Source organism: Pezoporus flaviventris, unplaced genomic scaffold (assembly GCF_033815535.1).
Source record: "Pezoporus flaviventris isolate CSIRO_AGI_PZ_B2104156 unplaced genomic scaffold, CSIRO_AGI_Pfla_v1 ptg000066l, whole genome shotgun sequence".
In the NCBI taxonomy this organism is placed as follows: Eukaryota; Metazoa; Chordata; class Aves; order Psittaciformes; family Psittacidae; genus Pezoporus; species Pezoporus flaviventris.
In genome coordinates, this window is record NW_026892614.1 from 16,483,452 (window position 1) to 16,506,643 (window position 23,192).

Sequence of the window (23,192 nt, forward strand, 5' to 3'; positions counted from 1 at the left end):
ACCTTTACTGTTGTGTTTAATTAGAATGGTATTAGTTATTCAGATAAGCATGTGTAATGGTAAATAACAAAGTTAACACTCATCAGTTAACCTTAAGATTACGTGAACGGGTTCAAGAACTGAGGTCCAAAAGTTCCATGAGCTCACATACCTTTACATGCACATAGGTCTGTTACATCATGTGCTTTCTTGTTTTTTCTTGCCTGAACATTTAAGGATTGTTTCTTCATCTGCAGCTAGAGCATACGCTCTGTTGTTTTGTTGGTATCAGTTGGTCATTCTCACCCTGTCTTTGTTTGCTTTGTGTGAATATTCCAAAACTTCACAGTTGGTGCATCTGCACTGTGTGATACCCTTTTCTGGCAGTGTGAAACCAGATGGGGGGAGATCTACCCTTACAGATTGCATACATCCTACCCAAGTAAAATCTATAGAAATAATATGCTGTAATCTTTTAGACTAAATTTTGGAGTGGTAGTAATCTTGAATTTGTACGAAATGTGTTTACTTACCTACTACTGTCCCATGTACCCTTTCCAGACCTTTGTTAGTGTTTAGGGTAGCTTAAAAGGCAGGAAATTGTCTTCCTCCTTAAAAACAAAAATTCCCAACACAACAAATAAGCACAACGCAAGTGCTGAGCATTGTGCTTTTTTTCTCGATCACAGAAGGCACTGAGGCTAAGAAGAAGGATCTTTAGATGAGGCTCTTCGTTACACAGTTATGCTCTTATTCTCCAAATGTTTACGCGTTTTGGGAGTTCCGTGTGGTGCAAGACTGCTATAGGTACTCGGGTAGCGGACAGCGCTCCTGTCCGCTCTGCCTACCCTTGCTCACGGCCGTGCAAGAAGTCGAGGAGCTCACAATACCGTTCATGTGTTGAAGATGGCGTGAAGGTGCTGCTTTACCGTGACATTAAAAGCCCGCCCTTTCACACTTGGACGCTTGAGGACTCTGGGAGGGATTTAGAGCCCCCTGGTCCTTCCCGTCCCTTCGGGTCTGCTGTGGGCTGGGTGGGTGACGTGCGGGGAGAGGCGGCAGCACAGCACCGGCGGCCGGGCCACGGGACTGGGCTATCGCCGGGAGGGCGCCGTCCCGCCCACCCACCCCACGCCGAGGAAGGGTGTTCCCGGGGCGGGCGAAGGGTGGGAAGGGGGCGGGTTATCACGGGGAGAAAGGCTGCGGCCGTCAGCGCAGACAGATCCCGCGCTGTTGCCGCCGCCGTCTGGGGCTCGTCGCCCACCCCTGGCCATGGGGCTGCAGCCCCGGCGCGCTGCGGGGCCCTGCCCGCCGGCGGGGAGATGCGCCGCCTGGGCCCGCGGCGAGGAGCCGGAGGGAGCGCCCGGCCGCACCGCGTCCCTGCCGCCCATCCTGCCGGCGCCCACCGCTTCCCCCGTCGCTGCCCGGGCGCAGCCCAAGAAGCTGACAGCGGCGACGGCGGCCCCTAAGAAGGCAGCGCCCCGGCCCGCGGAGGAGAAGGCAGCGAGGAAGGCGCGGGGGGCGCCCCCGGAGCGGGCGGGCCCCCTCTCCAGCTCCTGGCCCTGCTCTTCCCTTCAGCGACAGCAGCCGCGGAGGCCGCCGGCCGAACGCGGAGTGCGCCCCCCGCCTGCCACACCGCAGCCGCGGGGCCGCCCGGGTGCGCCGGGGCCGGGCAGCCGCTCCTGCGAGATCCTCGGCGGGGCGCCGGGAGAGACGGCGCCGCGGTTCTCGCTGAGCCTCCCGCCGGAGGCCGTCCGGGTGCTGCAGCGCCGCAGCCTGGAGCGGCAGCGGGGGCAGTCCGGGTCCGGCCCCGGCGGCAGAGCTACCCCTACCCCTGCGCGGCGCGGAGCCCGCGCGGGCAGCGGGGACTTGCGCGCCCTGTTGAAGATATCGCTGCTCAACGAGAAGCACCGCTACGACGACGAGGAGTACGAGGAGGAGGAGGCGGCTGGGGCCGCGGTGGACGAGGGGCTGGTGCGGAAATGCACCGAGTGGCTGCGCGGCGTGGAGAGCGCGGCCGGGCGAGACCGCCCAGACAGGTTGGAAACGCTGCCGCACCTGAGCACCCTCTGAGTCCCTCCGGGGGACCGGGAGAGCTGCCCGGCGGACGGCGGGGCCAGGGGCGGAGGCGGGGTCGCCACCCGGTGTCCGTAGCTGTTGTCTCCTTTGTGATGTCGGCTGCGCCGGCGGCGACCCCGCGAGTGGCAGCGGGGCAACGGCCCGAAGCTGGTCCCCGGGGCGGCGCCGCCGCTCGGCTGAGGGACAAAGGAGAGGCGCCGGCCTCCGCCCGGCAGAGCCCGGGGGCCGGGGAGGAAGTGGCTGTGGGCGTCGTCGTGTCCGTTCCCCCCAGTCCCCCTTCTGCCTTTCCCCCTGTGTTTTTTAAGACTTCTGACTACTTTGTAAGACGTGCGTAATGATTTTGTATATTTGTACATAAAAGTTCATTTTTATTTATTTGAATAAATGACTCAATTCCTGTGTTGCAGTAGCCTTGGTAGCCTCGCTTTGGGCTATTCCTAGTAGGGGGCTGCCGGAGCGGGCGCATTCGCTATAGAGGTGTCCCCACGACCCAGGTGACAGACTGGTAACGGTGCGTTAGCGGGTGCAGGTGCCTGTTCGGGATGGGTATCCGTACAGGCACCGCCGACTCGGCGCCAACCAACTCGCTACGCCGGGCATTCAGCGGGACGAGCCCGGCGCGGCGGCAGTCGGGGTGAACAACAGCGGAGTTACCTGGGCCCTGCCGAAGCGGGGGCGGCGGTGGCCAGGACCGGTCCTTTGGAGGCGCCCCTGACAAAAGGCAGCTGGTCAGAGCCTGCTCCTGTGAGCGAGAGGTGAGAGGTTGGGTCTGTGCAGGCTGCCGGGCATCAGCCCCCTCCCAGGCAGTGATTCAGGCGCATCCGACCTTTCGAGCTGCTGTCGATGTAAAAAGAAGAAAGAAGGAGGGAGAGAGGGGAGCGGTCCCATCCTTTGTCAGCTGGTCCCGACCTTCCAGCTGTGGCCGCAGCTGGCGCTCGTCAGGGCTCAGAGACGAGGAGGGGGCGGGAGAGGATCAGCGGACCGAAATTCCCGGTGGGAAGGTAAATCTTCCCATGCTTATCGTCTCGGCCACTTACTGCCGCTCTCGTGGTGGTGTTACCCAGCTTCTCAGAACCAAAGTGAAAATTACATATTTACTGTGGTACGGTGTTTACAGAATGGAAAACGTTTTGTAAATGAACGTTTGAGCATGTAGAAACATGGTAAGTTGAATTAGAGTAAAACATAGTTTATTGCTGCAAATTGGGAATTAAACATTTCATGCCAGTTTTTTTTTACACCAGATGACGTCTGTGTTGATTGTTCCATGAAATGGTAGGAGATAATCTTTCTGTAGATTAATTGGATAACATAGTGATCTGCTACATTTTATGTAACGTTCTGTGTTGCTCCAGGTTTGTTCAAACAGTTTTTCCCGTTTTTTTCCCCCGGAATCAGGAATGACAGGGAAGATGCTTTGAGAAAATATTTATTAAATGCATTGGTACAGCTATTGAAAAAATAATGAACCAATATAACACAGGTGTGAAATAGTTACGTTCAAAGGCCAGAGAGAAAATTATGGGTCGTGAGAATGTATGGAGAGTAATTCTATTTCATTTAAGCAAATAAAGGAGGTTATTTGTAGTGCTATCTATGAAACTACACATCATTGCACCATTCTGAGTTTGCATTTAGTTCTACCAATTTTCGGTCACATTTTCAAGCAAATATGCCTTAACAATTGGGAATTATCTGCCAAACTTAATTTACAGTAGATTAATGTCAGACCCACTTGTTTGTTTGTTTTTCCCTCTTCTAACAGTAAGGAAAACAGTAGTAGCGCTGTAGCTGAGTTTTCCTCTTATGTTTGTCTTCAGAATGCAAGTTGATAAAAGAGCATCCTGGACTCTTACAAATGTTGTTTCTTACAACTGCTCTGTGCTTTCATATTGACTATAATCAGTGTCTCCAATTCCAGTGAAAAGTGTTCCGCTCATTAAGGGCTGAAGTATGGTAAAGCTTACTTATGAGGCTGAAAGCTGCTTTGTTCAGCCTGAAGTGCGGCAGAAAAGTCAGTAAGTCTGAATGCACAGGAGCAGCAAATACAGCATTGATAGGTGGGGGAGTGGATTGAAAGGGACTGCCAAGTGTAACAAAGGAGGAACCTGCTCGAAGTCCACTAGAAAGAGCAGTCTGAAAACTTGGAAACTGCCTGTATAGATACTTTTTCCCCCTAAAGATTTGGTTTGCACAAAGCTGCCCAGAGATCATGCAAGTAAAGTCTTTTGTGTTAGGAAAGTCATCATGTATGGTAATTGGAAGTGGGCCTGAGATGGGCTCATCCTGGGATGAGGGTACACAGTCCTGATTTTGGGCTGGATGTCAAGAGCCACTGAGCTCTCTTGAGTCACAGAATCACAGAATCCCAAGGGTTGGAAGGGACCTCAGAAAATCATCTGGTCCAACCCCCCTGCAAGAGCAGGGTAACCTAGAGTACATCACAAAGGAACTTGTCCAGGTGGGCCTTGAATATCTCTAATGTAGGAGACTCCACACCCCCCCTGGGCAACCTGTTCCAGTGCTCTGAGTCGTTTAACTAATGCTGCATGGAAGAGTACCTCCTTCACTGAACGTTAACATCGAGATTTATTGTTTTCACTATTTGCTGCTTTTCTGTTCTCTTTTAACAATAAATAATGACCTGAGTGTTCTGAGTACTTTCACCTGAAATGCCCATAAATCTTACAAGGGATAGTAGAATAGGCAGAGAAGTTGCTTCCTACATACTAACAGTAGCTTCCGTTAATCTTGCATGTAGCTTCCGTTAATCTTGCATGTAGCTTACCTTTAGGTTGGTTTTTCTTTTCAGTTAAAAAGAAAACTCCTGGATTCTAGCATCCAAAAATTTTAAGTAAATAAATGTCATAGTTTAAGCTGAACCCAGGACAATTAAACATTATAAAATGTTTATTCACTTCATTAATATTTGGTGTAAATAGATGTTTGAGCCCAGCAACAGGCTTCAAAAGACAAAAATGTTTGTGGAGATTCAGACAGCAGTGAAAACCTTCTAATAGGTCATTGCATTTGTCTCTGTGCAGCATTGCTATTCAAGATCCATTTTATAATACCAATAAGCATCATATCACAAACTAGTCATGGTTCTTTTCTTGCTGAAAGAGCAAGAGCTGTCTGAAGTGCCAAGAACCGAGACTTCTTCACAGCACCCCCATCCCGCTGATCCACAGTCAGTCTGAGCTTTCCTCTGCCCAAGGCATGAGTTGAGGACATGGGGCTCTTGGCACAACTGGAAAATGCAAGTGGGTTGCTGTGAAACAGCAGCTTTCCTGTCCTGTGCTCAACCAAGGCAAGGGTAAGTCCCCAATTCCCAGCCTGCAGAGCTTCCCACACACCTCCACTTTGGTGTAAGTATTGATGTAAATAAGAGCTGTTCTGTGCCAGTGAACAGATTAGATGTGTTCTAATACAGCTAATACTTCTCAGGTGGCATGGATCTGCCCTTTCTGTAAGAACTGACAAGCAACCTGGAAATCACTACATTTGCTTTATACAGTATATTAGCCATGTTCAAAGTGCCTCAGCCTAAGCCTCCCACTCATAGCATTTTTAGCTGCTGAAAGAGAATTACAAGCAGCTGGTGCCATGGATGCTTGAAATAATCAATACTTGCTTCAGGGTAGATAGCTTCCCTTCTTCCTCCAAACACATCAGTGTGATTTATGGTAGAAAAAGAAAAAATCAACAGTGCATTCTGGGTGTCTCCCTTTTTTTCTTAATAGGTAGCTAATAGGTGGTGGTGACCATACCACTGTTTCTGAGCCAGCCTGGAGGAGCTAGGCACAGGTGAAGCCCATGTTTCTGTAACTGAAAAGCCCCAGCCTAGTGCATCCCTGAGTTTGCTCTGTGGTCCTAGCCCAGATCTCAGCTTTCTCACCCCACTGATGCAATTAGTACCATCTTTCTTCTCAAAGTTGAGGGGAGAGCATGTTGTTGCCTGGCTTTTGTGTTCTTTTGTGATCTTCCTCACTGAAATGCTTGCAAAGCCCAAATAAGGAGCATTCCCCATGAGCTGCTGTCCATGAGCCCCACCTGCCTCCCCAGCCATGCTGAAGGGATCCCACATGCAGCTGGGCAGCAAAAGCACCCATTGGCAGCTTTCCCGGCAGCAGAATGATGCTTGTCCTGAGCAGCAGCTTTCCTTCCATTTGGGGAGTGTTTTGTGGGTGGTTTTCTGAGATACTTAAAGGCACATTCATTTTTCTCCCTTCAAAAAAGTGGTGGTTTTGTAAAGAGAGAAAGAGCTTTTGAGAAGGTTTGGCTCTGATACTTCTTGAAAAAGAAATCACTGCTTTGCAATGACCAGTTACAGTGATGTGTGTACTCCCAGCTGACACCTGTGCTACAGGTGAGCATGGAGTGAGGCTGATGAACGACCCTTCCAGAGCATCTCAGGCAGCACCAGAGTTACTGCAGCTCAGTACCTGGCTGCTGAGAACAGCAGGAATTTTTCTTTTCCCTTTCCAGGGAGGGAAAACTGAAGCAATAGTCTCTGGAAACAGCGCTGGGAGTCTGTTACTCATACGTGCTCAGCTGATTTCTGAGAATATGGGGCATATCATGACACTAACTGAAGGAATTACTTTAGCAGAGCTTCTCAACTGATGCATTCCAGCCCACATCTTCACCTGGCTGCAGGAGCAAGCCAGCAAATGGATGTGGTGTGGGTGAGGGGCTTCCTCCAGGGGGATAAACTGCTTCCTGGTGATAGCAGTGAGATGAGTGCACAGACAATGACATTAGGGCTTTTAGCCCCTTTTAATTTTATTGAAAGAGACGTGGAAGGGTTTTTTTTCAGAAGGACATAATTTTTTAAGTCAGATTGTTTCTCTTCTTTGCAATGTATGATAAAGGCTTGAGAGCTCTGGAATGGCTTAAAGTTTTCTTGATTGATTTGTTCTTATGATGTTGAAATATCAAAAGCATCCAGTCTGTTTTTCAATAAGGTGTCTTGAGATAATGATCTTGGGTGATTCTACAGTGAGAGCTCACATCTTGGGTGGAAGTGCTAGGCATAAAAAAATATTTAAGAACCATTTCCACTCTCCCCGGATTTGTTTCACATTGTGGTTAAATGAACTGTTGAGTGAGGGCCAAGTGATACTCAGCTTTCGGCACACTGACCAAAGGAATGTAATAGTTCCATCATCTTTCCTGTCGTCTCACTTCTGAGTGCTGGTGAAAGCTGAGCTTTGAATGAAAAAGAAGTTCCTAATTAAGCATAAAAGTAAATTAGCATGGAAGCTATTGGCTTCTTAGCAATTAACACAGAAGAGAGCAAAGTGTAGGGATTTCTAGTATTGTGATTCTTTTTTTAGCATTTATGTGTCTGCCTGAGTTTCACCTGTCAGTGTATTACTAATGCTTCATCAGCTAAGTCACGTAGTGAGGGCATGGGAAATAATTTGCATCACTTTCTTTGCCAGGGCATTGTCTGAATGGCAAAACCCAAGTGGGAACAACGCTGAGCGATGGAACTCTCAATGCTTTACATTAAAAGCTAACAGAAACTATTTATAAGCAGAATGGTCATGGGGGCAAATAAAAGCAAAGCTCTCAGGAAGAGGGGCTTGGTGTGGGAAGGACTGGGTAGTAATTACCAGGGAGAAGCCACGAGGCGCTGGGGAACACAGGACCAGACCCCAGAGCAGGGGTCTCCATGGCAGACAGTGTCCAGGCCCTCACAAGGGAGAAACATGTGCGTCCACAAGTGTGGGACTGAGACCATGAAACCATTCGAGGTGTGCCTGAGGTAGGACCGTTGGCCAGGCTGTTCTTGCCCTGTCCCATGGTTGTGCTGCTCATCACCTCCCCTCTTTTGCTGGGGACACCCATGACCAGGACAGCCGCAAGGGAGCATGTCCTCCCATGCTGGGCAGTGGCAGAGCTCTCTGTGGGAAACAGGTAACAGTGCTCAATAGGAAGCTGTGGCTTCACTAATTTATTTATGTATTTATTTATTCTCCCTATATATCCATACAGTAACTATGGTTATGTTCTTTGAAACCATTCTTATTTACTTACTGCCTAGTATCTGAAAGTCTTAAGAGAGATCAAGACTTTTCCATAGATGCTTGTATGATGCAATCATGTCCATATCCCCCACACCCTTTTTTTATCCTTGCTCTGGCGACCGCTATTATAGCTTCTCTTCTGACAATGAGTTAAATCCACCTCCACTTCCCTCCCATCCCTCACCCCCGAAGCACAACATTTCAAAGCAAAGAGAAAAGAACAAATAGTTGAATAAGTGTTTCTGGGAGGTTGTTGTGTGGAGCTATGTGTTGTTAGGATTTATTCTTTTTTTGCCACTGTGTGAAATACAGAACAGGTCTTGAGGGTGAATTTCATGGCTCTAACCGAGTGAACTGTCCCACATGTGTATGTGCTTTCTCCACATCGGTTTGCAGTGACTGAAATCTGTTCCCCAGACAGGCACAGTCATCATTAAAAAGGAACACTGGGATGCCCTGGTATTAAGTACTTGTTATGTAGATAATTTGTACTGGTCACTGTATTCAACCATTTGTTCTATGGAGAATGTTTCCTTTCAGTTCATAGGTAGGTGCTTTTAACTTTGAGGAAATATTGTGTGTGGACCTTATGCGGGTCATCTCAGGGTGAAATAACTTGACTTGGCAGGTGTATCTGGAGGATAATGCCCAAGATGCCATCAGCAAGTGATTCCTTTAAATTACAAGTAGAAGAAATATATTAATCCATCCCTTTCAATCTCATGGCTTCTTAATTTTTCCCACTGAGCTTTTACAATAAGCTTCTGTCAAAATGGGAAATAGTCTGACCCAGATACTGTTAGTGATCACCATAATATCTTTAATTTAAAACCGTCAATATTGCAGGGGGGAATAACTGTGAAACAGCAAATAGTGAATTCACGTCAATGCTTACAATGCCTTTTGGACTGGTTTTCAGTTCATGGAATGTTTGGGAATGCTTATTGTGCACAGTATGGCATTCACATCCCTGTTGCTAACCTTGCTATGCATCATACCGACACTTTACTGTTGGAGGGTGTCTCCTTTTATTTCACTTTTTTGGAGCTCTATGAAATGTATGTCTCTGTAGTGCTTCTCTCTGCTGCCCATGGGAAATGCCTCGCTGAGAAGTTAAGATTAATCAGCTTCTGGCTTTATTTCTCTGCATTTATCAGTTTCCAGAAGTATGGCAAAGCAGACTCTGGTCTGTATAACAGCAGGAGTTAAAAATGCTGCTGGTATAGTAAATATATATAATTTGTGGATCACTTGGTCCTTTCAAAGGGTTTACTGAAATTTCTGAAAGAGTGAGCCGATGGCCCATTGGCTTAAATGTAGTAATCAGGAATCTCTGCCACCACCAGCAAGTTATTTAAAAAATGCTGAAAGCCACAGGAACATATGTTAAGAATGTGTAGCTGTCAAAATTGCAGACTCGTTGGGGCAAAGAAAAATGGGTTGTCTAGGGCAGTGTGGGAGTGTAAGTAGAACCACAAAAAAGTGATCTACCAAATCGTGCTCTCGTCTGAATGAGCAACTGAGGAAATGTAGTTTATGAGGTTAGAAATGCTAAAACATACATTTCGTAAGTTTGAAAGTTGATTTTTTTTTTTTGGAAAAAAAATCTTATGATTTTCTGTTCTTTTTTCTTAGTTCAGATGAATCTGAAAAGAAATTTGAAGGCAGTAACTATACTGCCAAGCTCTGGTGAATGAATACAAATTGTAAGCAGAAAAGGAGGAGCACAGCAAGCCTAGCTGCAGACAGATGTGCTGCCACTGGCTGATTCCCAGCTGTGTGTGGCAGACCTTACCCCTCAGAGCTCAGCTGGCTGTGCTGCGTAACATGTCTGCTCCCTACACCAGCCATCGTGGCCTGGGAGCTTGGTGGCTTGGGCTAGAGGTCTTCACTCATCTGGTCTGCTTTGACTGGTACAACAAGGGAAAGCTTCTGCAAGTGGCTGAGTCAGGAGATGCAAATGAGATGTTTTGCTGTCCATCTTGTTTGCACCCAGCAGGATTGAATACTTTATTCATATTGCATTGGCTACCATGAAGAGTTTACTCTGCATCCCAATTTTTTTTTGCATGGGGAGGGAGGTGTTATACCGTTGCTACTTAGAAGCAGATGAATACAGAGGAGGTGTTAGCAGCCACGCAGCAGCCTATTTCCATTGCCTCTTGGATGGGGTCACATAAAGAGTGAGATTTCATCCCACCCGACATTCACAAATGTGCCTACATTGACTGTTTCAGCTGTTTCCAGGGGAAACAGCAAGTTTGTGTGACTGGTCCTTGCTCTCACCACTGCCTGGGTACTACTGAGCAGCAAAGGCATTCAGTTTTGCTTGAGAAGCAGGCAGAGTAGGTCACAATCACTTTGGGGTTTTGGCTCTATTTTCCATGAAAACAAAGAAAATACTTTGTCTGTGAGATCAGTTCCTAAGGTCTTTGGTGTTTGTATCTCATTCATAGCCCTGCAATTGATCCTCAGTTAATATAACAGCAAAGTTAATAAAACAACCTTTGTTTTGGTTCTCTGAACGTTTCACCATCCCCTTTTGTGGCTGTTTTGTTCAAAAATAAAGGGGGGGGAGGGGGATGGTGGTGTAAGAGAGTATATTCTAAGTACAAAGGGAGAAGATAAAAGCATCTGTCTGTTTCTGTACCTCCTACGTAATATTGCCATAGTAACAAGGAGCTGAATGCGGCTGTTCATCACTGAATGCCGAGGTAAAGCAGACACTTCTTATTCAAAGGAATATTAGTAAAATACAGATTTTTAAGGTGTCAATAAAGAATTAGGAAAAAAATTATCCACCTTACATAGCACACTTTGTAAGCTAATAATGAAGAGCCACTTTGAAAGAAAAGCGGGCAATTAAGGCATTTAGCAAACATTTATAACGCTGTAAATCAGAGCGTTTTATTTTCCACACAAAGCCATGCTGAGTTGTGAAGCGCAGTCACAGACAATATATTTTGACATTAAATTTACCTGAGACGAACAGCTCTCTCTTTTCTTCTGCCTAATATAACACCTTTTTGACAAGGGACTTGGCTCTGGCTACTGCCAAATATTTGTACTGCAGCATTGACTGGCTATGCTATAATCTGGATTAAAGTATAAGTAGGTAAAGCATTTTGTGTATTAGGACTGCATGATGTCTGGTGCCGTATTTTAACCATTAAATCACCTCCAGACAGGGTGAAATTCTGTTCCAGGTGCGTGCATCAGGTAAACATCTATATATCTTTGAAATTTTAGTGAAAAAAAAGAAGTAGTTTTATTACTCTGAGAGTAAAATTTGAGAAAGATAAAAATGTACACCTGTTTCAGTGCACTATTACTGGTGTAATTTACTGTTACTACTGCAAATTCTCTGTGCTTTGCAGCAAGAGTTCGGCCTTTAACTTGTTGCATTTCTGTGTCAAATAATGGTTGTCTTTAAAGAAATAAGTTTTCAGTATTTGATCAAGTGATGGATTAAAAAAGGAAATCTGTTACTCTGCAAACGCTTGCAAAGGTCTTACTGATTTGAAAGGGTTTTTGTTTTGTGTTGGTCTTGGGGTTTTGGGAGGTTGTGTGTTTGCTGTTGCTTGGGTTTTTTTTTTCCTTTCTGAAGGCTTTTTCAGCCTGAAGTGTGTTTAAAATGAGGGCTTGAAGCACAGAGCTTAACTTTATAAGCAGCCACAGCTACCTCCTGAGAAGAGGAGGTAGGAAGAAACTGTGAGAACAGCTTTCCCAACACCACCAGTGGTCTCTACCAACCTCTCATGCTTCTGGTTGGGGTTAAAGCACAACAAGGACAAGAGCTGGAGGCAGCAGATCTGGGGAAAGTGATGTGTCTTCAGACGCCTGGGTAAATGATACAGATTCAGGTTGGAGCCAGGCTGAAGGGATGGGAAGACTCAGCAAGGAGGTGTGATAGCTGGAGACTGTCACTGTTGGAGCCAGCAGAAGCGCAGACTGAATTAAGATTGATGACAAACCCATGTGATACCCCAAAGTAAAGTTGGCAGGTGACAAACTGGTCTCTCAGGTAGAGCTGATTCCTCTGCTCAGCTCCCCACTAGCACCCGGACAGTCTCACTATGTACGGTGACGTGCATGGGGCCATTTCCTTGAGGGGGCAGGAGGAAGGCTGGCACTCACTTTTTCCTCTTTGAAAAGAGTGCCCTAGGAAGTCACGGACACATGTACACTGTGGTTGTGGGGTCAAGTGCGCTAAAGTTAGGTATGAAGTGATGAATCCATGTCTCTTTATTTATGCACACAGGCTTTTTATAAGGGCTCTCAGCATCACTTACTGCCTAGAGCTGGCTCTTCCTCATGCAGCCCCGCTGTGTTTCTAGGAGTTCATTATGCCTTCCCATGATGCATTTTACAACAGCTGCCTGTGCCAGCCACTGGAAAACGCCAGAACCTGTTTATTTATGCAGCTCGTTGGGCCACATGTTGACATGTACTGGTTGATGATGACCATGTTGCCTGGTAAAAGGCTGGCAAACCTGAGCTTTTGCCTCCTGAGCATACTAATGGGGGCTTTCTTGTGTTTCGTCTGCCAAAGAGCCTGTGTGGGGGAAGGGAGCAAATAAAGATCACGTAACTTGGTCTCTTTTCACAGTTTGAACAGTTGCCTGAAGGGTATTTTTATTGCTTGTCTGAGAGCAGTAAATACTTTTTTTTTTCTGTGAAAATGTGTCCTATCTAATTTGTGGAGCTCCAGTTTCAAAAACAGCTCTTAGGTTTTCAGGGGCAGGGTTTTGGGGGGGGGGAGGAAACTACATTTTTGTGTGGAAGTAGGAAACTAGGATGTAGAAGAGGGAAAATTAGTTTATGGGTTACTGTTTCTTGTCAAATTGCCATAATTAAAACAAAAAGCACGTAGTTTTAGAAGCAACTGAAGACCAGGATTCCTCTCTACCTTGTTCATGTGCTTGTCTTAGGGAAGAGTTACTGCTTTATGTGTGTCCTCTTTCCCTTGTCTAGCAGGCTCAGAAGAGAAGGAAAATGTTCTCCCTCCATGCAGAACGGCCAGTTGTTGCATTGCTCTCCTGGAAGGTGAGGGGATTTGTGTGTGATCTCCTTCATGCAGACAAGGTGAGTGCAGTGAATACCACTAGCCTGTTACTCAAAGTTTGCCATTTCATAGGACACTTTTCACCGTTGAAGAGATGATAGTGGAATGCTGTTTCTTACAAGGGAATCCAGGCTCCTATAGATGACTAAATGAACGGTTAATTCAGTGCAGTAAATGAACCATCTGAGTTTAGATTTGAGAAACATTTTTCTTAGGTGCTTCTTTGTTACTTTAGGATTTTCATTTTTAATTTTTTTCTCTCTGCAGCCAGGATATAAAACATGTCAGCACATCAGTGAGAGAGCAAATCTTTGCCACTCAGGAGACCCAGGCTCTGTCGAGCGCTATTGATGTGGGGTTTGACTAGGACTCCTAGTCTGACTAGGACTCCTGAAATCCAGTCTGTGAGCTGAATACCTAAAACCGAGATGGGGCAATGCAAGTGTTTCGTCACTGCAATTGTATGCCTCTTTTGAATGCTGTGGATTCAGGCCCTTAATTTATATGTGTTGTGATTCAGGTGGTTTTGCACAACAAAAATCTTTCTGTGTGCCAGGAAAATGATGAAGTACTGAGGTTAGGACTGTATTGTATACTTTCTATGGGGCTTTGTTTAGATACTTTAGAACAGGAAGACAATGCATCACCTAGCAGAAGAACAAAGCAATGTTGACACAAGGCAATGTTGGTTTGTGTGGGTTCAACATAGTACCTTATAGTACAGCTAGCATTTAATTCAAGACTTGATTAACCGGTTAGGAATGTTAGCATGTACATGGGCAGATTTGTACTTGGATTTCACAGTACATTTACAATGACTTTTCAGCAATTGTGTTTACTTTTGACAAAACTGGGATCACGTAAAGGAAGGACAGGTACAACAATGTATGTATTTGGTTATTCAGCTGCTAAATACTACTGCTTTTCCTGGTGTGCATGCCAGGATGCTGCACAGTGTCACTCACCTTTGTGTGATGCCACCTTGTATTGCTCATGTTACTTCCTCTTGTTCCAACAATCACCTATTGATTTGTTCCTAACTTTTCTTGAGGCTGAATTACCTTTGTCTGCTGCTGCAGGAGGTATGGAAACTTAGGGTAAAAGGCCTACAAAGTCTTAAGCATTGAAAGTAGAAAGCTGCATGAGCTTAAAAGGATTCTTAGGTTGTCTTGTTCCAGAAGGTGGTTTAATTGCTTCTTTGTTTAGCTTTCAGTGTTTCTGCTGCACTATCTTCAAGTCCCTTTGATTCTGGATCCAAAATAAACTTCAGAACTGTGTTGGCAGGGAATAGGTGGATAACCACAGACTCACAAGAGTAGGACTCTTGTGTCTCTATGAATCACAGTTCTTCATCTAAGCTAATCTATATGTCTCTTCTATATGTCAGTGTCCACTGTAGACTAAAGATGTGAGCTCAGCTCCATGAAACTCACTGAATTGTCTCAGAATGGTGCTGCTGGGAACCTCTGTGTGGGAAAAGACAAATGGGATGTCACTGTGGAACTGCTGCAGTGAGGTGAGGGAAATAGAAAAATAGGGTTGACATGAAGAAGAGTAGGCAGAAGCACAGGGACATGGCACAGCAACAAAGTACCTCAGTCTGTGTCACGGTTCCATTTCTTTCTCTACCACTACCTGACAGGAGGTTGTAGTGAGGTGGGAGTCGGTCTCTTCTCCCAAGTAACAAGTAATAGGACAAGAAGCAACAGCCTCAAGCTGTGCCAGGGGAGGTTTAGACTGGATATTAGGAAACATTTCTTCACAGAGAGAGTGATCAGGCGTTGGAACAGGCTGCCCAGGGGAAGTGGTGGAATCACCATCCCTGGAAGTGTTCAAAAGCTGTGTAGGTCAGGCCATCGGTGACATGGTTTAGTGGTGGTCTTGGCAGTCCTGGGGGAATGGTTGGACTTGATGATCTTAAAGGTCTTTTCCAACCTAATGGATTCTATGATTTTAAATCATAACCGCCCATGTGGTAGCATCATCTTGCCTCTGGAGAACATGAGCACCTGCACCATCTGCCAGCCTCATCTTCTCCGAGGCAGGAGATCCCTGTGGTGTTCACTGCCAGCTCAGTGTGGGAGTACATTAATCTGAATCCACACTGTAATCAGCACTTATTCCCCTGATTTAAACCCCAGATGTTGGATTTAAAAACGGGATGAGAAGAGGCATGCATGGAATTATTGCTACTGATTTTAAGTTTTTGTCTTTATCCTTCTCACTTACAAAAAGCTGTCAGTGCTGTAAGGTATTGTTGGTGTGTTTCTTTGCTCCAGGCACTGTTGCTGCCTCATACTTGGAGGGTGAGAGCTGCAAGGTAGGTGCCAGGGCTGCCTTCCACTCTCCTCAACACAGTGGGTGCCTTCAGGCCTTTCTGTGTGGTGAGAACCGCCAGGATTATGCATGTTTGCTCGTGTCCTTGGTAGCAAAGGATTACTTACAATGCAAGCGGGATTCTTCCTACTGCGAGCAGTGTGTCTATAGAGCAGTGCTTTGGTGTTTAGCCAGTGGGATGGATTTTGCAAAGAAGTGAGAGGAGGAAATAATGGTGCTTCTTGCTTTTAGTGTTGGGGTTTTTTTCTTCTTTATTAGCAAAACAAAGTTATGTTGGTCATTTTTATTTTACTGTCATTTTGCTTGTTGTCTCATCTACTGCTGCTTATTAGATACACATTACGTATTCCCTGACTTACAAAATCAGTCACTGGTATTCCTGATTTCATAGTAACAAATTGTACTATGTGTGAGAGACAAGCAAAGTTGTGCAGGATGTTCTCAGTAATGCCAAGTATTTCTGTGAGATGGTTTGCAGATACCAGTATCCTGCGAACAAGAAAGGTGTGTTCAGGCTTCATCTCAAATAGCACATGCTAGGGGCAAGTTAATGTACAGGTTTTTAACTGGTTTGTCTTGTCTCTTGGCCACTGGTGTGAGAGCTTGTATCACCTCAGAAGCACTGCCACACAAACTGTGCTTTGTATGATTTGGGATGAGAAGATTCTTTCTGAAGGGCCTGTTTCTTGGAATAACATTAGAAATTTGGTGAACCCTGGAAAGTATCAGCCTTAGCCAGAGTTTGCTGCTGAGCAGCTGCTAGTTTAGGATAAACCAAGAAAAAACATCAGACTGCAGAAAGAATTTACTAAACAGCATGAAATTGTCTTATGTCTAGTCCATGAGTATAATCCAGAACTGAGACTGCAAATCAGTGTAGGACAAAGAGCTGATCTGTTTTGTCCTCCTGCTGTCAAACAACCCATTCCAACCCAGATCTCAAAAATGAAAACACATCAGGGGCTTACCCTAAACCTGCACATTGTGCTTGCCTGGAATGCTTGCTATTTTCTAAAGCTTAGAGAGGGTCTAACAGATGCCTTGTTTAGTCAGGTAGTGCAGCTGTTCTGGAGTAGTCTAGTTTTAGTGGGGCATTAATGAAACATTTTTTAAATATCCCAATAAAATTTCTGATTTTCAACATGTACAACAGACAGCCAACTAACACAGTTTACTTCTTATTTGTATCAACACTTTGGGCAACCCTTGCCTACCTGTGAGCCACCAGACCTGTTGTACTGGCACAGGCTATTCGTCTGGACCGCCAGCGGTGGCTTGTGTCCGTATTTGCCTGCCTGGTGTGGATGTTCCTGCTATGCTAATTGCATCACATGTGGCACCAGAAGCCTTGCATTTCAGTGGGATTTAGAGGTTGTGTAGAAAGACATCTTCGTGCTTTGCTGGTGCAGCCTGCAGAATTTGGGCTGTCCAGTTATGTTCTGGACAGCAGAAGAGTGTCTGCTGAGTATGTTAAACTGCCAATAAGTATGCACAAATTCAACTCCAGTTCAACTCTGGTTTGAGAATCAGGAGCAGGCTCTTGGTTTTGAAGTATGTGTAGTGTGGAAAAGTATAAAAGTATGTTAAGGCTGGGTATATCCTACCTTCATTCTAGTTATTGGCTGAAGTCAGCCCTGAGTTTTATACCTAGGCATAGCAACCCAGGCAGGTATGTTGAATCAGTTACTCAAAGCCTTAGAAACACAGCCTTCACACTAGCTCTTTATATTTTGAAGTAGTTCATTAACCTGTGTTGTTGCTTGAGAGTAGCAAAATCAAAAGTATCTGTGAATTAAAATTTACATGCAAAACATGCATCTCAAAAGATGCATGAATTACGTGTTTTAGCAGGATCTGACTTATGTATTGGCAAAGACAAGCAACCTAGCAGGTATCCATTGCCACAATTGCACAGCCCCTCTTTTTTTTTGGCACTGATTTGTCTTTGTACAGAATAACCACAAACAGAAGGGGACTATCAGAGATGGCAATGAAAAGAGAAGAAACAGCAAATCAGCATTTATTGAGGAAGGTGTGATGAAGCAAGCCCTGATGGATCAGCTAATGCCACTATAGCAGGTTATCTGATAAGTGATACTACTGGATTTCAGGATTTGTGATCAAGTAGCAATGAAATGGTTCAGTTACCCAGGGGCTGGAACTCCCTGTTCAGTACCCAGGTGCCAAGAGAGTTTCTGTATTGGCAGAGCACTTTGTTTTAGCTGTTAGAGCAGATTCTGATATCAGTTGTGGTTATTCTACCAGTATCTTTAATTCATTTATTTATTTTTATTCTTTATGTCTGTGTGGGCAAGGGAAAAATTGGGCTATATAGTCAAATACTGAAGAAATTCTTAAAAAAAACAACCTCTCCGGCTGTAACTACATACTGGGGGAAATGAGGTTTCTAGGCGCAGTACTTTGCTATGCTGCTTTGCTCATTATTTTCAACAGTTAGTAAGTAGATGACAGTCTGCAAAGTAAGGCTGGTAAGGAGTTCTTTGGTCATTATCAGTAGAGAGTATTTATCTGTGCATCAAAAATAGCCGACTTTGATTAACCTACATGGCATTCATCAGTATTTTATCTGCCATTTGTGATGCCAGAAAACATTTTTTAAAACTTGTTGTAGTCAGTGTTGTGGGATAGTGTCAGTATTTTCTTATGGTTAATGCTCACCTCGTGTTTTCTCCAACAGTGCAGTGGGAAGTCACTTGCCTGTGTCTCAGCTCATGTCTCGCTGATAACCGAGATTTACCTTTAGTTCAAGTACCACCGTGGCATTTGCATGATGGTGGCATTCAGTAATATTACAGCTATAATTCTGTAGTGCCAGAGATTGTAATTGTACACAGTTGGAAAGACACTTTTTATTCTGTTGAAAGTGTGAATGTACTTTTCTTTCAGGAAGCTAAGTCCTATGGCTTTTCTTTTCCTCATTGTATCTCTGAGCATACATTGGTACTCTTGTAGGGGGCTACAAGAAAACTGGAGAAGTACTTTTTACAAGGGCATGTAGTGAGAGGACAAAGGGGAATGGATTTAAACTGACAGGAGGTATATTTAGATTAGGTATTAGGAAGTTAGTGAGAGCAGGTTGCCCAGAAAAACTGTGGTTGTCCCATCCCTGGCAGTGTTCAAGGCCAGGTTGAAAGGACTTTGAAAAACCTGGTCTAGTGGGAGGTGTTCCATTAACCTAACTATTATGTGATTCTATGACTTAGCATATTAGGTAGCTGAAATCACTTCTCTGGACATTAAGGCAGCTAATAATGCCAACTCACAGAGACTCGGGCAGCGTATAGAAACAAGCTGTAGCGGTTGCTCGAACGACCCCTGCGTGAAGCATAATGTGCTCCGAGGCTAACAGGCAGCGGCGGCTGCAAGGGGCGAAGGACAGTGGGTGTCCCCAGCGAGAGCCGGGTCAGCGTTGCCATCTGGTGGGGAGCTGCAGGCGCTACCAGTTCTGTAGTGCCGGGAACCACTTCTCGTTTGTAGCCCGGAGTTTGAAAGTGTGCAGGTAAGAGCGTGTACAAGGTAGCGCCTAAAAAAGAAAAGCCTCCTGCCCAGGTTCTGTCAAGCTGAATTTAGAGAAGACAGGCTTACAGAAATTGAGGCAGGAAAAGAGTTCATGAACTAAACCAGCTGGTGCCTTCCCCTTTCCCCAGGGAAAAAACACCACCACTCCAGAGATCAATCATCTTCAAGCAGTTACTACTGGTCTGTAACTCTTCTATACGCTTCTTTGCAAAGTATTCTGTGTGAGACAATTTTACTCGTGTTCACTTGCTCTGTGCCCAGAACACCTCAATTTCCAATGTAGCCAACCAATACTTACATCAGATGTAAGTGTTGGAATGTTTCTGTCCTGAGAGCCACATAGCACTACAAGGAAAGGAAAGTTATGGCTTGTCTTCTTTGCTGCATTTACTGATCTCTTTTAGCACTACAATGCAGATAAATTTCTTAGGTTTATATCAAGGACCAGTCTGTCTCTTCCCTTTTAAAGACACAGTAAAATGCTTCAAAGGGCTTTTATAATTGAAATAGTTTTGACTTGCTAAACAATTCAAGCTCCATCAGCTTTTCCTTTTATTTTCCATCTACCCAGGATATAAGGATATATATATATGTGTTGATAAAAGATGACAAATACAGGTATTTAACAAAAAAGCTGCCAAATACAATTTAGTTGACAGAGACTTTCCACTCCCTCCCTGTGCCATGCCACCTTAAACTGCGTAAGGATCTCTACATGCAGAGAGATGCTATGTGTACTGCTACTGGGGCTTGCTGAAGAGTGAAGTTCAAAAGCAGAGAAATGTCTTATTTTACGGTCAAACCAAAACTTGAACAGCAAAACCAAAGGAAATATGTGTGAAGCTGAGGGGCATGAGTATGTCAGTATGTTGGGCAGAGTGTGTAACAGAGCAGGAAGGGTATACCCAGTATTCATCACTTTTAATAAGGCTAATGTGTTCATGGGAGGAACCACGTGTTTTCTATTACTGGAAATTAGTATATTTTTTTCCCAGATACAGAACTCTCTTGGAAAGCCAGTTTGTTACAAGTAACAAAATAGCCAAGAAGTCTGAGAAAACCCATTAAGAGAGACACTTTGAAAACAGATGTCAAAAATCTGCCTCTGTAGAGCCATTATTAGTTAAGCAGAGCTGGTGTGGTCAAACAGGGTGTTTGCTTCAACAAGAGGGAGCAGTGGCTCTTAAACTTACAACAGTTTTCATCCAACTTGTACAACTGGCCATTGCCTTGCAGAAGGATTGGCTGCAGGGCAGTGGTGGATCTGTGTCACCTTGTGTCGCTTAACAGCTCCAGAAGAGCAAAAAGAAAGCAGATTTTTATTATTTTTTTTTTTTTTTTTACCCTGTCTTAATGCATAAATGTTAGGCCTTAAAAATTCATTTGTATCTGTCAAGATTTCCATCTGTTCTTACAGTATGACTCTGTGCTGAATGAAGAGAAAGGGCAGACCTCTTCCTTACCTTCCATGCAACGGTTGTATGAAATTCTTTGAATTATGAGAACAAATTTGGTTTTACTTATGTTTTCCTCTGAAAGATTTTTTTTTTTTTTTGTGCAAGAAAGCATTTTCTATCTCCAGTTCAGCTAAAATGGAAAACTGGCACTGAGGGCCTGAATTATTAAGGTGCGACTCCAGTATAGATACACACATTTCAGCAATTTATTCGTCATAATAAAAAGACTAAACAGATTTTAAAGCAGAAAAACATTAGTATGTACTAAACAAAATAAATCAGGCAAAATGGAAGGCAGGCAGTTTGTAACAGTAACTACAATAGTAAGTAACTTTTTTTCTGGTGCTAGATGCAAAGATATATGGGGTATTAAAACTGCTTTTGTAGTTACAGTCACTGAAAATGTAACTTACAAAGACTACAAAGTGTGATTTGTTCCCTTTTCTTGCTTTAATTTGATATATGCAAAAATTCTGAAATAAATCATTTAAATAAACTGAGACCTTCTAGTAGCAGACGGAATTAAACTGCTGTGCCTGGAAACCCCAGACAACCCAGTAATCTCCAAACACTTTTTATAGCTTGCAATTCACCAAATGCCAATTGTGGAAACCTCCTTCCTGTCTGTCACTCGGGTTGCTAGCACTGGCATTGTTTTATGGACTCCTACTCCTTTGCAGTTGATAGTTTTTTCCCTCAGGAGAGGGGAAAACCCTCCAAAAGTTTCATGGGTGAAGCACATCGTGCTTTCAGGAAGCCCGGGGAACAATCCTGCCTTGCGTGAAATAACACATTTATTTTGTGAGTTTGCCAATCCCCAAAATCCCAGTGGACATCACTATCCAAATGTTAGGAGTTTTGTATAGGCTTTGTGTGTTTGGTCTGTCAGCTTGGCTGTACAACAGCTTTGTTACATGATAAGAATTCTGCCCCATGCCATATACATCAAGGTTTTTGCTCCTGATAGTATTAGTTTGTTTAGCTATGAATTTCCACATGCTGTCTTGGGCTGTTATTGCCCAGCTTGTGATTCCGTTTTTACAAAATTGTGTTTATCTGGCGGCCTGACAGGAATATAGTCAGAGCAGTAAGCTGAATAACATTTTGTTCATTTGGTACTAGCCCGAAGGCAGAAACAGCCCTCATCCTCTCCTATCTCTCATGTGCTGCTGTTTCTGTCAGCTTGTGGATTTTGTGGTGAGGTGTCCTATTGCCCCTTAGCAAAGCTTTCCCTGGGAAATCCTCATTTCTTTACACTACTTATTTCTCCAGCAGGGTCTGTGAAGACATGAACGTGTTAGCCCCTGAAATAGATGCCACAAATCAGTCTAGCATGCCTTCTAATTTTAATGGAGATGAGCTACTAGTTGTAATTTCTTGCATCTCTCAGTTAGGATGTAGGGAGACCATAAATCTTAAAGCAACAAACATCCCTAAATCCTACTCTTTGAAGTGAATAGGAGCTCCTGGGTCACCAGCACTTTTGGGAAACAGGCCGCTTAACTAGGTGTCTGAAGCCATTATTCTCCACACACCACATCCCCCCCCCCCCCCCCCCTTTTTATTAAAGCCTTGGTCACCATGTTTAAGGAAACCTGCAACAAAAAGGTTTGTGCAGTGTGAGCAGTGTTTTCCCTGAGCAGCCTCAGATAAAAACAGTGGATACTGTAGTATCCAAACTCAGCACTTCTGTGCCAAGCCAGGTGTTTGGTTTTGAGATTTACTGTGTTTGTTATTGTCATTAGATTTGGGTGGCTGGGAGGGATTTGGGGGTTCTGTTTGTTTCCAACTTTATTATTAAAAAACACAACAAGAAAACCTAACCCAACTGTGAGGGTTTTGGTTTTTGGATGGTTGATTTTGGGTTTTTTAAGCTTCTTTTCTTCCATCAGGACTTTTCATTCCCCATCTTATATTTTCCCCTTTCAAAACTTACTCTTACTTGGGTATGGGATGTAATATTGTAAGCAGTTACTGTAAACATCTGCTAAAACATGTTTAGAATCATAGAATAATATGGAATCATAGAATGCTTCTTTACAGTGTATAACTGACAGTCTGCAATATATTATTAGGTTCTTACTCTTGCTTCCTCATTTTTGTCTTTAACTGAAAATTCAGTTTGACTCCATGGTTCCCATGATGAACAGTGAGTTAATAACAGTCTGTGTTGTTACTTGAATCTTTTTTTACTTTAGAGAACTAGTACAGTTTTCCCAGTACACAAACTATGTAAGCAATACACTGAATCATAGATGAAAAAAAAAATAAAATAGGCCAATTCCTGTTAAATCCTTGTAATCCCATTAGGGAGGAAGGGGTAGATACATAAAGGTAGAACCGTGCCTTACCATCTATTAATGAACCATATAATGGCACAAGAGTTTATATTTTACCTCAGGGTAAACTCTTGAGCCTTCGTTGGGTGGTTCTTGAGGACTGATGCAGTGTGGCTTGTTGGAGTAACAGCCTGCACAGTGTGGGGCTCGTGTTTTGGTGGCACAGCTGTGCTTCCAACACAGCATCTAGTAATCTCATTGTGGGCAGGTGCTCCTAACTTTTCATCGGGGATTATTGTGTCTGCATCATGTTGCATTGAGTCTTTAGGGGGTTCACAGGCTTCTGAGCAGTGCAGAGAAAGAGGTAAGAGATAATGTACCCTAGTAGAGGAGGCAAGGATCACTCCCTGGGCTGAGAAGT

At 44.5% G+C, this 23,192-nt stretch overlaps 1 protein-coding gene and 1 long non-coding RNA gene across 3 annotated transcripts in view; both read left to right on the forward strand.

The window, feature by feature from the left end:
• Window positions 1–997: 997 nt before the first annotated feature.
• Window positions 998–2,467, forward strand: PRR18 (proline rich 18). The gene has a single exon (XM_061470882.1). It carries the CDS (start codon window positions 1,252–1,254, stop codon window positions 2,050–2,052), a length of 801 nt encoding a protein of 266 aa, XP_061326866.1. The 5' UTR covers window positions 998–1,251; the 3' UTR covers window positions 2,053–2,467.
• Window positions 2,468–5,800: 3,333 nt separating this feature from the next.
• LOC133278529 (uncharacterized) overlaps window positions 5,801–23,192 on the forward strand; it is a 58,980-nt gene continuing 41,588 nt past the window's right edge. Inside the window, exons 1-2 of one of the 2 annotated variants that reach the window (XR_009746580.1) lie at window positions 5,801–5,865; window positions 13,068–13,178. This is a non-coding gene — a long non-coding RNA (uncharacterized LOC133278529). The remainder of the gene's footprint in view (window positions 5,866–13,067; window positions 13,179–23,192) is intronic. The other variant, XR_009746579.1, reaches the window with a different exon arrangement.

What these genes read in the sequence shown, in the direction of transcription:
- PRR18 (XM_061470882.1), top strand. Translation starts at nt 1,252, where the DNA reads ATGGGGCTGCAGCCCCGGCGCGCTGCGGGGCCCTGCCCGCCGGCGGGG.